This window comes from Branchiostoma floridae, chromosome 1, assembly GCF_000003815.2.
Source record: "Branchiostoma floridae strain S238N-H82 chromosome 1, Bfl_VNyyK, whole genome shotgun sequence".
NCBI classification, from domain to species: Eukaryota; Metazoa; Chordata; class Leptocardii; order Amphioxiformes; family Branchiostomatidae; genus Branchiostoma; species Branchiostoma floridae.
In genome coordinates this window covers 22351944-22366993 of record NC_049979.1, presented here as the reverse complement: position 1 = coordinate 22366993, position 15050 = coordinate 22351944, and the positions used below count along the sequence as shown (strand labels likewise).

The 15050-nt window shown below is 39.8% G+C and overlaps 2 protein-coding genes and 1 long non-coding RNA gene across 3 annotated transcripts in view; 1 reads left to right on the top strand and 2 right to left on the bottom strand.

Annotated features, from left to right (window-relative positions):
• LOC118413602 (latent-transforming growth factor beta-binding protein 1-like) overlaps positions 1-12433 on the top strand; it is a gene marked incomplete at its 5' end in the record, with an annotated part of 28774 nt that extends 16341 nt beyond the window's left edge. Inside the window, 14 exon segments of the mRNA XM_035817132.1 lie at positions 1705-1833; positions 2170-2301; positions 2766-2891; positions 3181-3306; positions 3820-3957; positions 4351-4518; positions 5532-5609; positions 6226-6351; positions 6801-6965; positions 7775-7936; positions 8484-8561; positions 8877-9221; positions 10124-10194; positions 10367-12433. Of these exon segments, the coding sequence (XP_035673025.1) occupies positions 1705-1833; positions 2170-2301; positions 2766-2891; positions 3181-3306; positions 3820-3957; positions 4351-4518; positions 5532-5609; positions 6226-6351; positions 6801-6965; positions 7775-7936; positions 8484-8561; positions 8877-9221; positions 10124-10194; positions 10367-10480 (1958 nt within the window). The 3' untranslated portion in view covers positions 10481-12433.
• Positions 11029-14354, bottom strand: LOC118413612. Its single transcript, XR_004830877.1, has 2 exons — positions 12464-14354; positions 11029-12432 (listed from the first exon to the last, which is right to left on the bottom strand). It is a non-coding gene; the product is annotated as an uncharacterized LOC118413612 (long non-coding RNA).
• LOC118416125 (UPF0669 protein v1g209471-like) lies at positions 14354-14719 on the bottom strand. Its single transcript, XM_035821235.1, has one exon. It carries the CDS (start codon positions 14717-14719, stop codon positions 14354-14356), a length of 366 nt encoding a protein of 121 aa, XP_035677128.1.
• Positions 14720-15050: the final 331 nt, after the last annotated feature.

Genomic DNA, 15050 nt, shown 5'->3' with positions numbered 1-15050 from the left:
GACGAACCAGAACGAACTTTCATTAAAGGGTGCCAATTATCGACTTTAAGGACTTGGTGTGCACAATTATCGTTTTATGGTGAAAGTGTCGACTGTGGTGTCACCTCTCAGAGGTTGAACTGAACTGATGGTGAAAGGAAAGTAGTTAGACTTGACAGCGACGCTGCGTGACTTCCCATTTTCATACTTTGCAGTACAGTCTTTATTGTTTTCAGCTTACTCAGTTATGCGCTGCCATTCAGATTGAAAACCAACTTTGGCCAGTGCATCAGGCAAACAGCCAGTGTTGGCCTTCGGACCTAAATTTATAGATCTACACGCTCGACATTTAGCTGTGGTCCTTTAGTTGTTTGGCATGTATCATTGGCTACATACCAGAAAGAACGAAACAGAGTTCAGTGAACCTGGCACCAGTCGGGTCTGACTTCTGAATTCAAGCCTGTTTCAACGACGGCTAAACAGGTCTATTCTTCATGCATTTACGCTCTGCCATTGATCCCGTTACTTCATACATTATGAGCTTGTCTGCACTTGTACTCATGTCCATTATGCCTACTATTACCTTGTCTCTTCATGTTCCATATCTGCAAGAAAAGTCTGAAGTGAGCCAGACCTGTGAGAAGTAAATACCGTATGTTCAATGACAAACTCAACGAAATCTATGTTGACAGAGGGATTGGTTTCGAAAATGGTTAATGTCTATTACAAATAAAACAGACAACAAGCTGAATAGGCTGGGTTGAATGTGTGGTTAAGTATGCTTTGCACAAAATTAGTCCAGCCAAACAGGTAACTGCTAAAACGTTACAGTGTACCATGAGTGATCGGTCCTGTATTGGGGGTAAGGGGTCCTGTGCACGTCATGGTGTGCGAACCCCAAAAACAAATTACTTCTGGCAAAGCTCCGGAAACAACAAGGAAACTTGTGGCCTTTCGTGGCAGTAGGGAATTTCCTCTACAGCTCTTCTTTTTTTTATATATAACTCGTTATTCGAACTTTCTGGCACGCTCTCAGTCACTTTCTATCAGATAATGGAACAACATTAAGTGATCATGACACTTGGCAACTTCTACGTACATGTCCTTGGTACTGAATGGCCCTCCACTATGCTCTGCTTCTCTCGTCATGCAAGCATGGTTGACTTGTGTAATGAACAGAAGGAAAGGCCTCTGTGAAACTTTTGTAACGTTATGCTGTCAGTACTCTTGAGCAGTATTGGAATACTTTGTCATTGAATAGTCGTTTGGTTAGCAATTGAAGAGCGCCTTTTCGACGGTTTTGAAATATCTATTGATTCTAAAATGATATATATATATATATATATATATAGAGAGAGAGAGAGAGAGAGAGACATAACTATCGGTCTAGCTTGATGTGAAGAAAATCAAATTTAGAATAAAACCCAAGTTCAACAGGCTATGAGCCATATCTCTCATGTGTTTTCTGACGGTAGTTTACCAAACGCTCTCCAAAGCATTTTACACAAATTATATTTAGCGGAAGTGCGGTAATCTTTAGATACTGAGACCTTTGCAAAATTCCAAACACTCTTTGTCAGAAGTTAATCATTTTGCTTCATCTTGTTGCAGAATTTCACTTAGGCCTTTGCTTGGTTTATTTACGACATTTTCAGGCATGTCTTTCTTGTCCTTAAATGCGTATCTTTGACCCCCTCCTCGCAACCTCCTTTTCCATCCTATCAGACTTAGACGAGTGCCCATCTCAGACAACCTGTACCAGCCCCAACCAATGTCTCAACTTTATGGGGAGTTACTACTGTATGTGTTCGGCAGGGTATAGACACCACGGGGACAACACCAAAGCTTGCATCGGTGGGTCGTAAGTATAAAAATAGCAAGGCATCGCGCAACGACACTCGGCGGTGGATACTAACACACGAACATGCGACTAGTTTCAGCACTGAGCTCCGGCTGCAGCCTGCGTCTTTTCTGTGTACCTCACCTGTTATGTTGGTTGTACTGCTTTACCTATAAATTTTCTCATCCACGAGTAAACTTAATCTGAAGATTATGGCCATGTTTGTTTGTTTGCTCGATATGTTAAGTCCTATCTTAGAACTTCGGCTTTATATGTGTTTCAGCATTTTTCCTCAAAGATGACCCATTAACGTTATACCTAATGTTGCTGTTTGCCGTTTACATTTGCAGAGGAAGAGATCAACGAATGTGCGATTGATCCGAGTCTCTGTCAGAATGGAGAATGTATCAATACACGAGGGTCCTTCGTGTGTAGATGTGACACCGGCTACAAGACAGACGACACGATGACTCAGTGCTTGGGTAGGACCTTGACTCTACTACCCACAGTATGGTTAAGACGATAAGAACAATTAAAGTCTTGTTTGCCCGAAAATTAGCACTCATTAAAGTGATTGAAGTAAGCAATGGCCCCCTGCATGTGCATTGTTAAACCCATGAAAAATGGAGGTATTGTTTTTGAGGTGTCTATGAGTGTCTGTTTTTGTGTAATTATGTTTTTTTAATCATTTGTCCTGAACACGTTATGGTGCTGGTGATGGAGAGCTTGTCTTGTCAGAAAGGAGGGGTGTAGGTTTGAGCCCCCTAGCAGCTTGTTGTAAAGTACTTGACATGACAATGGTAGACAATCATTCTCCTGAAAAAAAAAGCGTTCATCTGCAGAAGTAATTACCACTTGCAATGTCATCACGCACAAGTACATGATAAGATAGATCGTACTCGTGTTACTGTGTGAAACACGTGGGATTTACTGATCTATCCCACAGATGAAGACGAGTGCCAACTCGACCCTAGTCTCTGTCCCAATGGCCGTTGCTATAACAACGAGGGGTCGTATGTTTGCGCCTGTGACAGAGGCTATCGCATAGACGCATCACGGACGCAGTGTCTTGGTAAATGAACCCTTCTGTTATGGTTTTGGTACTTACTCTGATAGACTTTGAAGTCTACTTCCGTCCCTACACTTCCATTTGACCATGGTAAAACTAGTTTATGATTCATGATGACACAGTGCCACTTTCTAGTGACGCTGAATAAGAGTGATAACGTTAGATGTCACTCGAAATGTCCGGAAGTAATATCCAAATCTTATCCAGTTGTAGGGACTGATTTGTCTTTCAATATTGTTTACCTGGATGTCTAACCTTCATAGACATATCAGTGTCACCTTCCTTTCTGCAGATGTAGACGAGTGTGAAGCAAACTCAAAGTTGTGCAGAGATGGTGAATGTGTCAACACCCCCGGTGGATACAGGTGCAGGTGTGACCAGGGATACATCCCCAGTCCTGACCAAAGAGCGTGTGTAGGTGAGTCAACGAGTTCCAAGTGGTTGCATTACTACAGGTTCACAACAAGAAAAAGATGTTTCATGATTGTCCAAGTGGTTGGCATCTTGGAATTCTGACACTTTGTGGTTTCCCACACATTTCTATCAACTAGTTAGGCAAAACTCGTACTATCGCCCTCAGTTCAAGGCTGCAGTACTACCATGAATCACTAGTTGGCGCTTCAGTACCACCTGAGGAGTTTGACTTAATTATAGGAGCATGTAATGTTCACTCCTACAAATTCTGTACCCTACACGTACTTACAGTTATTTCCCCGATATGAATTACCCCTTACTGATGATTTGATTATATGGAAGATATCCACAAGTGCATCAATTCTTGTTCGTTTCACAGAAAAGGGGAAAAGGTTGCAATCATACTGTCACTCATATAATGAAGAAAATAAGCAAATTTAGACAATGAAATATGAAAAAATGGATATACTCCCAATGTATCTAAGTGTTTGCGTTTGTAAACATGCATTGTTTTTAGATGTGGATGAGTGCAGTATTGGGAACCCATGTGGACAGTCGGTCTGTCAGAACCTGCCAGGCCACTTCACCTGCGTGTGCACACAGGGCCTGGTGTTTGATGAGGACACCCAGAGGTGCATGTCTGCTTGGCTGGCCGGTAAGTTACTTGAAAGAATATTCCATACCCTGGAATTTAAAAAATGAGCCTTTTTGTAGAGTGACAGGAGGTGATCAATGAACACCTTGTGTTTATCAAACTCTTTTTTTGCAAGATTAATGAACTGCAATTAAAAAACATGAGAAAAATATTTCAAGGTGTGCAATCTTTGATCTCTTGTTCTTGAAGATTTTACAGTCCTCTAAAGCCTTTTCATGCACTTGTCCATGATGTTACCTGGTAATTCTGATTATATGGATAGATATTTTCCAAACAATTCTTTATTTCCTCTGACATATACATGTACTTTTATTCAACATTCAATCCAAATCATATCTATTGTCCTTTCACACAGAAACCTTTTGACATTATGTTGTTATGGATGTGTTTCAGAGCAGAGGCAGTCGCGGAAGCAGTGCTTCTCTGAGTTGACGGATCTAGACTTCGGGTGCGCTGACAACCCCGCAGGGTTCAATGTCACTAAAGAAGAGTGCTGCTGCAGTCTGGGGGTGGCATGGGGAGACTCCTGCGAGCTGTTCCCATGCCCAAGTAGAAATGCAGGTGTGTATAGTAGATCACACTCCAGTCTAAGGTCTGATGGAGGAGGGTCTTGTGAATGAAAATGCTGTTGCACATATGAAAGTACAGCAAGCAGATTATTATTGGATTGAGCAGAGCACTTTGGACTAATGCTTTTGACCATTTACAGCTTAAAGGTACATATCTAATATTTTGATAAAAAGACTAAATTGACCCCTGACGGGGGTCTTAACACCTCAGTTCAAATGAAAAAATCAAAAGAGATTTTGTGGTAAATCAAAAGATTTTTTTAGACAATCTTAAGATCTTTTGAGACAATCTTGAAATCTTTCCAGACAATCTTGAGATTTTTAAAAAACAATCTTGAGATTTTTCATAATAATCTTGATATCTTTCAGAAAGTTTCAAGTTCCTTTGAAATTATTCAAGATATTTTCCAGACATCTCAAGACATGGGACGCTTTCATAGCAACTTCAAAAATATCTTGAGATTTTGCAAAGCATCGTAAGATTTTTCTAAAATATCTGAAGAATGAGTCAAATCATCTTAAAATCAAGTAAAAACATCTCAAGATCTAACACAAAATCTCAAAATATTTAGTATAAATCTCAAGATTTTTCTATTTTCAATAAAGTGTGAAGACCCCTGCTGGGGGACACTGTGATCCATTGAATACCTGAGAAGTTTCTCACAAATTATCAGATATGTAAACTCAAGCTGTAAAAGGCTACATTTAAGTCCAAAGTGCTCTGCTCAGTCTGAAATAATTGTGAATCTTGGAACTTCCGGAGGTCTTATTTCCTCAGATGTCACGATGACCACTCCACTGTGAATTCATGACATTGTGAATATGTGTTACCAATACATCATTTCAACCTCACACTGTGTTTTAACCTATACATTTGAACATAAAACATCCTTTTCCCTTCTATAGCAGAATTGAGTCCAGGAGAAAAGAAGTGAATTTACAGTAAGTTACAAGATTAGAGGTAATTAACTGAATACTAACCTTGATTGCTGGTGTTTATTTCAGCTGACTATCTGGAGCTCTGTGCAACATTAAGTGGCTTCCTGATGAAGCATGATCAAAATAATGAGATTTATATTGAAGGTAAGGAATATGTTTTTTATCACACTACTTACCCATCACAGTACTCAAGGTCCTGCATTGCTATATGCTTGGTGAAACTTATGGATGAGACATGATTGCATATTAAAGTAGTAAGCAAATCAACCTGCTTTACCATATGAATAAAATTCCTTGATCTGTTTTCAGGGTTTAATGCCAGGGATGGTCACAGTTTGTACATGTTGTAAGGGATACCGGTAATGCATTTGTCATTTTGGATGGTGTCGTAAAAGCTGAGTTGCAACATGTATGAGGCTTTAGGCATCAAGTCTCTGCACGTAAAAGAATCCAGCACACTTACTTACAAGTATCGAGAAGAGCAAGGGTGACATGGTGTGCTTGACTTGAAATGTGAGGCAAAGCAAAGCTGCATTGCCTCACTACTATAGTAGCTACTTGAAAAAGTGTGATGCTTCACCTCAGTTGAGAATGATAAAAAAGAAGATCATTCAGAAGAAGTTGATCAAACTAAACTCTTTTGAACTCTTTTCAGAGATTCCAATCAGATTGTTGATTTTGTGACAAATCAAAACATTTTTAGATATAAAATTTTAAATACAGCAATGGATTGTTTCTGACTAATATGTGTTTTTTACAGACATAAATGAATGTGAACTGTTCAACAATCCCTGCAATAATGCGATATGTAGGAACACCCCAGGCAGCTACGTATGCATCTGTCCAGATGGATACTTTCTCAACGAGCAAGAACTTACATGCACTGGTTGGTGAAATCTACTTTTCTTTACATATTTATTCCCTTCATTTTTTAACAAACTGCTTCAGTGACAGTGAACATGCATGTAGTAATACAGCAAATGTAAACTCTTATCTAACCACTGTGGTGTATTACAGAAGTGTAAAAAGTAAAATTGTTATCCTCGTCTTATCTTGTTGAAAAATTTGCAAACAATACAGTGATAATTTTGAAAATATAATTTCATTATAATGTCATGGAAATGTTATGTTTTGGCAGTTCAAACTTTGTACCCTTACACTGGAAAGAAGTTCAGCACTAAGGACAAGCACTAAGAAAGAAATTCAGCACTAAGGACAGCACTAAGTAACAAATGTTCTGTGACCACTTGTGAAGATAGACCTCAGTGGTCTTTTAGCACAATTTTCACTGTGTATATAATGTGCCTACCTATCTTGATCTTTTCTATTCTACAGACATTAATGAATGTGCCCAGTTTCCCTGCGGCTCAGGGACATGTTTGAACCTTCCCGGCTCCTATGAGTGCAGTTGTCTCGGCAACCAGATTCCTGATCCCACCAAGAAGAGGTGTATAGAGCGGCCACTGACCTTACCCCTGGAGCCTCCGGCAGCATCATACAGTAAGAAATACTAGATTAAAATCTTCTCTGCACAACCCAGCGTTATTTAGGCCACGCCAATTTTATTGGTGTCTCTCGGATTTCCCGACCCTATTTTTTCCGGTTTGAAAAAAAAAAGACTTTTGAAATTGTTGGCCACACGTTGTGTTAACAAAATTTCACAGCCTCTCCTTTCTCAAATTACCTATGGGCCTCAAATTCCAGTAGCTGCACATGCCCATTTTGGATGGTACGTTTATCATTTTTTTAAACTTTGGACTTTGCTACCAGGGACCCCCTAAATGTTAAAAGTTTAGGTTTTACTGTCCGTTTTACTCTCCTTCCCCTGACATTTTGAAAAGTTTTTTCAATTTTTTTTAGACCGACCGACCCAATTTTCTTCTGAAAAAATCCTAGAAACAACCAATAAAATCGGTGTGGTCTTACCTAGACAACGTTTTGGTGACCGTCTGTCACCTTCCTCAGGGTGATACTGATTTGTTCTACTTCGCACTGCAGCCAGGTGTCTAATGTTCCACTGGTTGTGATAGAGGAAAAAGGTTGTATGTGCTGAGTATATGCAGTATAACTGTACAGGGGATATTAATGAACTAGGACATTGGTTTAACATCCCATCTTAAGGACTACCACATTTTCCAGTAACATACATGTCGGATGAGTTTAAACTATGTATGTGGCATTCAAAGTCCTGACATCTTGGACCAGAGGCAAGGTTGCCAACCAGTCTGGACTATGCACTAAACATTATCTCCTCAATATGGGTATATTGCAGCTTGAAATATTGACTGGTGTTACCTTTATTTTGTCAGCAGTATTTGAACCACGTGATGTTTGTTGGACCAGCGTGATTGGCCCTAACCTGTTCTGCTCCAACGCCCTGCCGTTCAACATGACCCGTGCCCAGTGCTGCTGCCGTAGTGATGTGCAGGCCTGGGGAGTGGACTGTAGGCTCTGCCCCAAGCTTGGTACAGGTGAGATGCCTACTAGTTATAAGCACCATTCACACCTACACAACCATGGCCTCTCAACCCTACCTGGACCATGGTTGGGAAATAGTCATGAGCAAGGTCATCTGTGGTTGGGAGTTCATCATTGAGGTTACCTCTGAAAGTTATCTGCAGCAGCCAACCATTAACTTTGTAAAATCAAAGTCAGGAAAGTCATATCTTAATTTGATGCAATCAGAGAATTCAAACTGGATTTAGAGTAGGATGGATTCCAAGCTACTCAAAAACCAGTGCTGACCTTGGTTGTGGAGAGGTTGGAACAAGGAGATTAAATTTTTTTTTAATGTCCTTGGTTGGAAGCAAAATTTGTGAAGGTTCTAAATGTTGACATGGGCTTTACCTATTTGACTTTGAATTCTTATAAGTGGAATGTGACTGTGTTGATGTTTAATTGTCAGTGAAGGACAATCATGCAGCATATTAGATGTATACAATGGAGGTTTGTTGCAAGGTTGCCATGTCAAGCTTTTTGTGCAGTGCTACATGTGTATCTTCTTTACATTCTCTACAGATGCTTTTAGAGACCTGTGTGAACGAATTAAGCCAGGAACTTCAGTAGACCAACATGCTTTCTACATGGAGAACATAGGTAACATACTTAAATTTAATTTGGTGTCGAAGACATGCATGTATGTTCAGGAAATGTTCAGGAAATGATATAAGATTTCTCAATTCGTCACACGGTATCACAGTGAACAACATTATTAACAACCCTTGGCTGATTACAAAGTTCACACGATTCGGCACTAGGCATGTAGGACACCAGTTCATACTGACTGGCTAGGGCCCGAACTGTCCATGTGCTATCGTCCGACAATCACCAAAATTTTCTGTAACAGTTGCATTTTCTTCATAACTTCAAAGCATGACAAGATCAAACCTTACATGTAAATCTGCCACACAGGCCCGGTCGCAGGCCAGGTGCCCCTCATTCCTGGGCAGCAGCCCGGCCTGGACCGCAGACCAGGGTGGCTGGGACCTTACGCCGGGGGCGCACCACCGGGAAGGACACCTCCGGCCCAGCTGCCTCCAGGGATCCTGGCACCCAGGCAGGGACACCCGAGCGCTGCCTACGTCCCATCAGAGGCTCAGTCGTTACAACAGGGGTACGCTTCGGAGACGTTAGATGCTGACTGTAAGATCGAGGGCGGCTGTGGGTTCGGTCGCTGCCTCAGGGTCGACGGGGGAGGCTACATCTGTGATTGCTACTCTGGGTACAAACTGGACAACAAAGGCCTGAAATGTGTTGGTAAGACTCATGTTTGGTATCTGTCAGCTGACTCTGTCTGATTGAGTGATGTTGTACAGGTTGTAGATCAATGACTTTTGGTAGTCTTTACCTCATACATGTTTCAATTATTAACTATGGAAGGTCACAATCTATCATTCACTTCGTGAGTACTTATTTTCCAAAAAAAGTTGCTGGGTAGTGGGGGGGGTTGTATCTGTATCTGTATCTGTATCTATATAGCCGGTATAACCGCCGTTCAGCGTAACACACCAGCTTCGCAGGCACGCGGCGCGGCAGTAGCTGGTTATATTACACCGAACGACTCGTTACACCTAACTTTTGCACATCTATCTGCAAGCGTTCTTTAAAACTACCCAGAGAAGATGCCCCTACGCCAGGGGGACAAACCTTCTGTTCTAGCCCAGGAACCACTTACCACCAAAATATCAAGCCAATGGCAAATAACATGTGAAGACTAGAAGTTCTGTTGCAGTACCACAGGAAGCTGCCAGGTGGTCCATAATCAAACTTGCCCTTAGTTTTGCTGACACCTACCCACATACCATATCTCAGCTCAGAAATATCCACAGTTTCTCAAGTTTTGCTGTGCACAAACACACCAAAAACATAATTTTGTTGGTGAGAGCAAAAGGTTAGCCTACTCTCTAGCCCTTTGGGGGGGCTTTGTTATATTACACTTTTTGCTGATTACTTCTTTTTGCACTGGGTTGTTTGTTGCGAGTCATTTGTGTAACCAGCCCAGTACAAAAAGAACTCATCAGTAAAAACTGTATTATAAACCCCCAAAGGCCCAGAAAGCATGCTATGGAGGCTAGCAAGTCTGCATTCATGTTACCCACAACTCATCCCAAGATGAAGTTATCTCAGTAACCCTGTTAATGTTTTTATCCCCATGACAGACATGAATGAGTGTGAGGAGCTGGGAGACCTGTGCAGAAATGGCACCTGCATCAACACTGCTGGTTCCTACATCTGCCACTGTCATCCTGGTCATGCATTCATGTTACCCACAACTCATCCCAAGATGAAGTTATCTCAGTAACCCTGTTAATGTTTTTATCCCCATGACAGACATGAATGAGTGTGAGGAGCTGGGAGACCTGTGCAGAAATGGCACCTGCATCAACACTGCTGGTTCCTACATCTGCCACTGTCATCCTGGTCATGCACCCAAGCCTGACCAACCCAACTTCTGTGTGAAGCAACAGAACACAGAACCGCCCACACAGGACTCACTGTCCAGAACAGAGGAATGATGATTAGCTGTGCTGTCATCTATTATCGTTAGCTATGCCGTTGGACAAAATATCTTAAGTGTGTTCTCCAAGGTGCCCCCGTTCTAATTCGTTTATGATAATGAGACAGTTCAAACTGTAATAAACAGATGGTGTGGTTTTGTCTCCACAAAATAACTTTGATGGCCTCTTTTATATAATGTCAGTAAGTCATGGCAAAGTTCTAGATTTTCATACTGTGATAATGATGACGATGACATTGTCTGAACTTTCCCTAGCATGTATGGGACTACTTGTTCCATTAAAGACCAAAGCAAATGTACTGTAAAGTAGATTGTTGGTTCCCTCATTAACAATTAAAGATAAAGGACATTTAACTGTGGGACATATGCAACTTATTGATTAGAAATACTTGTATATATTTTTTGTATTCTGAACGTACAAGCGTAGTTAGCTTGTAGCAGACATGGGAGCCAGTTTCTAGATCTTTAAGGATGATGTTGTTCTTGTTAATTAAGAACTTTCATGTCTTCCATGTGTTGTCATACATGTAAGAAACAGCAAGCATGTACAGAAATAGCAGAACAATTTATTATTCTACAAAGGACAATCCCATTTTCCTGGGGTTATCTATAGAGTCTTACAACTTACTCATTGATGACAAATTTATAAGCACTTGCAATATGTGGACAATTGGACATATAATTATCTTATTGTGTGTCTAATGAAAACCTATTATAAGACATGCAGTGCTGAGAACACTTATTAGTCCATATTATTTACCACAGATCACAAGAGTGCGTAAGCATTTGTACAAATTTTATGAAAAAGACATGAAAGCATGAAACACACAAAAAACACTGTACAAAAACATACAAATTTTATAAACAATGCATCAAGTATACTATGCAAATCTTATGGAAAAGGTATTTTCAAGAATTCAAACCGGTCAACCGCTGCATTAGGAGAAGGTATGTTTCGTTGTGTTTATTTTTACCTAAAAGCATCAAACGAGTGTATACCATCAAAAACTGTGTTTTCCATAAGATTAGGACATTTCTCAGTGCTTAGTGCATTTTTCATAAGATTCACACAATTTTACATAGTGCTTCATGTATGTTCTATAAAATTCATGCTTCATAAAATTGTTTTGAATGCTTAGGCACCCCTGTATCATGAAGGCACTTAGTATTACATCTTCTCACGGATATCAACTTTTTTTAAGTATCAAGTGTAATGAAAACAAAGGAGTGCTTTGTGACAATTCTTGAACATAAGATATCAAGACATTGTAGTTGGTTTCTGATGAAGATGTGTGTTGTAAAACATAATGTAGACTGGTCTACAACTATCAGGGCTTTGTTGTGTATAACCAAGAGTTAAGAGATACTTTGTAAAGCTGCTCTAGGAAACTTTGGCAAATTTTAATAAACTTGGATTTTGTACAAAGGGAGTGCAAGAATTCTCTTTCCACAGAAAAGGAAAGGTGAACAATCGGCAGTACATTGTGCTCTGAATATCTTAGTCCACCTGTACATACTGTAAATCTTTAAACGTTTACAGTGAGTTTATTTTCTCAGTTTTAGGGTGACCTCGCCATTGCAAATCAATGACATTTGCGGTGTAACATACGTCAGTACTTTAAAATCTCCTTTCCCTATCACCATAATCAAACCACTGCAGACGTATATGAATTTACAGTACAATCTATGACACCAATAAGGATGGGAATCATCATTTTACAATTATGTTAGCCTCAATATTCAAATATTCCAACAACCCTTGAGAAGTTATCTTATTACCATACATGTTGACCACATTCTCTTCAATCACATTTACAGTTACAGATACTAGCTATTTTATGATTAAATTATAACATATACAACATGAATGACAAACAATATGAACCAGAACTAGGCATAAAATATGATTTACCAGTAATATTGAACAGGATACAAAATTCTATGGACCATCTTTCTTATTTTCTTTGATGGTCATTTTCACCAAAAGACTACCTTTTCTTAGTTCTACACAGAACATGCATCACTTCTATGTGCCTTCGATGTTACTGGCAGTCAAAAGACCTTTGTACAAACTACCATCAGCAAACAATGACCTTACACACACATAAACTTGCCCTCCAGGTCCATTGGCCCAAATCACCACATCAAATAAGAAATATATATTCTATATATCTTTTTTCAACCATCTGACACATGTAAATATCATCCTTCAACATGGATAATGTACATTGTAGTAGAAAGCATAGATATTAGAAACCACAATCATAAGGGTATTTTGCATCTACCACAGATGCCAGCAACTAGTGGAGTCCAGGTATACTGTGTCTACAAGTTACTGTGTTCCACTGAGGCAAATCTTGAAATGTCCACAGTGGGTTTTTTTGGTGTGGTGATCTGTCTACCATGACTTTGTGGCACTGTGAATATAGATTTGCAATTTATCATAATTATTTGAATTGAACTGTAAATAAAAATCACTGTCTCCTTTCCCATTCTGCAAAATTAAGTCCAAGTGATAATCAATTTCCATTACATCAGGCTTACCCATTATACATTGTATCTGTAACTGTGTGGGACCATTCAACACCACTTCAAATACTGTCCTCTTTTCCATCTGTACTGTGGGAGATTATAATCAAGAAGGTATCTCTTGAATCCTATACCTCACAAGAAGTTACATGGGTTTTCTTGCAAAAATAACATCAGTCATGTTTCCAGCCAACAATACACAGCCATCATCATCACTGTCATCATCACAGCCTAGTAGCCACACTCATTATTATACAAAACTTTATTCCTACTAGCACATTTGATACCCACCCACAATGACATGGAGAGAAGAAAGTACACTTCACAATCTCCAGTTAATAGTCACACTTGATAGACTTGTGGTCTAGTCTAAGGAGTGTAGCCAGCCTAGGAGTGTTCATTGGCCACCTTATTATAGTCTACCCACAAATCTTGGCATGGAACAGGTTTTCTGGGCATAGAAAAACTTGCTCAAAAAATGTGCATGTCTAAGATTTGCACGTAGAAAAATAAAAGTTCCTAAACATGTTGGGAAATATTTACAAGAAGTTCAAAATTAGTGCTCTTAGGCAGAAAAATCATATCAAATTTTCTTAAGCAGTTTCTTTCATGTGCAAATTTTGAACTTTTTTTGGTATGTGAAAGCTTTACATTAGAAATTCACTCTAAAATTACTGAAAAAAATGACAGAACAAGATTTTGTAGTCTAGACTGCAACTATATATGTGATACGCAATTCCATTTCATGTCATCTTTTTCAGACTTCTTAATTCTAATTCCAAGTCCAAAACAGCAAAAGGTGAATCAGCTAATTTGCATATTTTCACACAGATTTTTCACATACAAAATTTTCACCCATGCAAAACCCCAATCTGTATGGACTAACATACTTGGTCTGCTCTGTTATCTTTTATTATGGAAAACTGTACCAGTAAAATGCTGAGGACATTTTTGATAACATGTTCCCTGTCTAATCTTTGTATGAAGACAGTTCAAGACATCATCAAGGCAAGTCACATTTGACAACTTTGATATTGTAGCAGCTTTGGCAGAGTACATCATGGTATTCCAAATATTCTGTCTCTTGCAATGGCATCTATTCCTTCTCCTGGCCAGGATAACTGCATCACAGTATATGATGTCTTTGAAGAGTGTGATCAGCATCAACTCTGTATATTCTCCACATCTAATCAAATGAACAGTTCCACTTCCCTTCTCATAACAATCCTGAAGTCTTACTAGTAACTGATCTTAAATTCTGCATTGTTTAAGTAGCATATCTGCACTTTGACAGAAATACACACTTCGTGTTCTTAACAAAGAGACACTGTCACATGATGCCTTAAACCAAGATATCTAGCAATATCTTCAATATGCTTACAAATATGGTCCATAATATGGACTCCTCTTCTACATCCTCATCGCTTTCTTCTCTGTTGTTTCCTTGAACAAATGACTCGCTACCTGAAAAGTAGTCCACCAGCACAGTGAAGCGATACCTGGTGGAGTCGTGAGAGGGGTGTCCGTAGATACCTATACCCACGGGTCTCTTCATGTCACTGGGTATCTCCACTTTGTCCTCCCCACAAGTCACCGAGTTCATGTCATAGTTATCAAAGTCAGGGGACAGGCTAGTGGATGACACGTAGATGTCTGCATCGCCCTCTAGCGTTTCCACCAAAAGGGTGACCTCCCCTTCCCGGTACATCTGGTAGTAGGTGTAGTTCCCAGCCCCAACGTTTCCGTTGAATGACTGTAAAACGTAGTCCCGCTTGGAGGCCAGGACCAGGGTGGCCAGGAAGGTGACGGCATACATGAGGATCTTGAGCCATCTCATGTGTGACCACACGAAACTCAACGTCAAGATTTTCATGATGAGTGATGATGAGACTTTAGCTAAACATGAAGCTAACTGGAAGAGAGGGATATCTCTGATTAGCACTGCAGCTGTTGTCATCAGTCCAACTATCTATAGTGTGAAAATACCCAGGAATCCACCGTATTTTAAACTTAAGACCTAGTTTAAATCGCCAAAAACA

Bases quoted from the DNA above. Each gene is read 5' to 3' on its own strand.
- LOC118416125 (XM_035821235.1), bottom strand. From the start codon at position 14,719: ATGTACCGGGAAGGGGAGGTCACCCTTTTGGTGGAAACGCTAGAGGGC.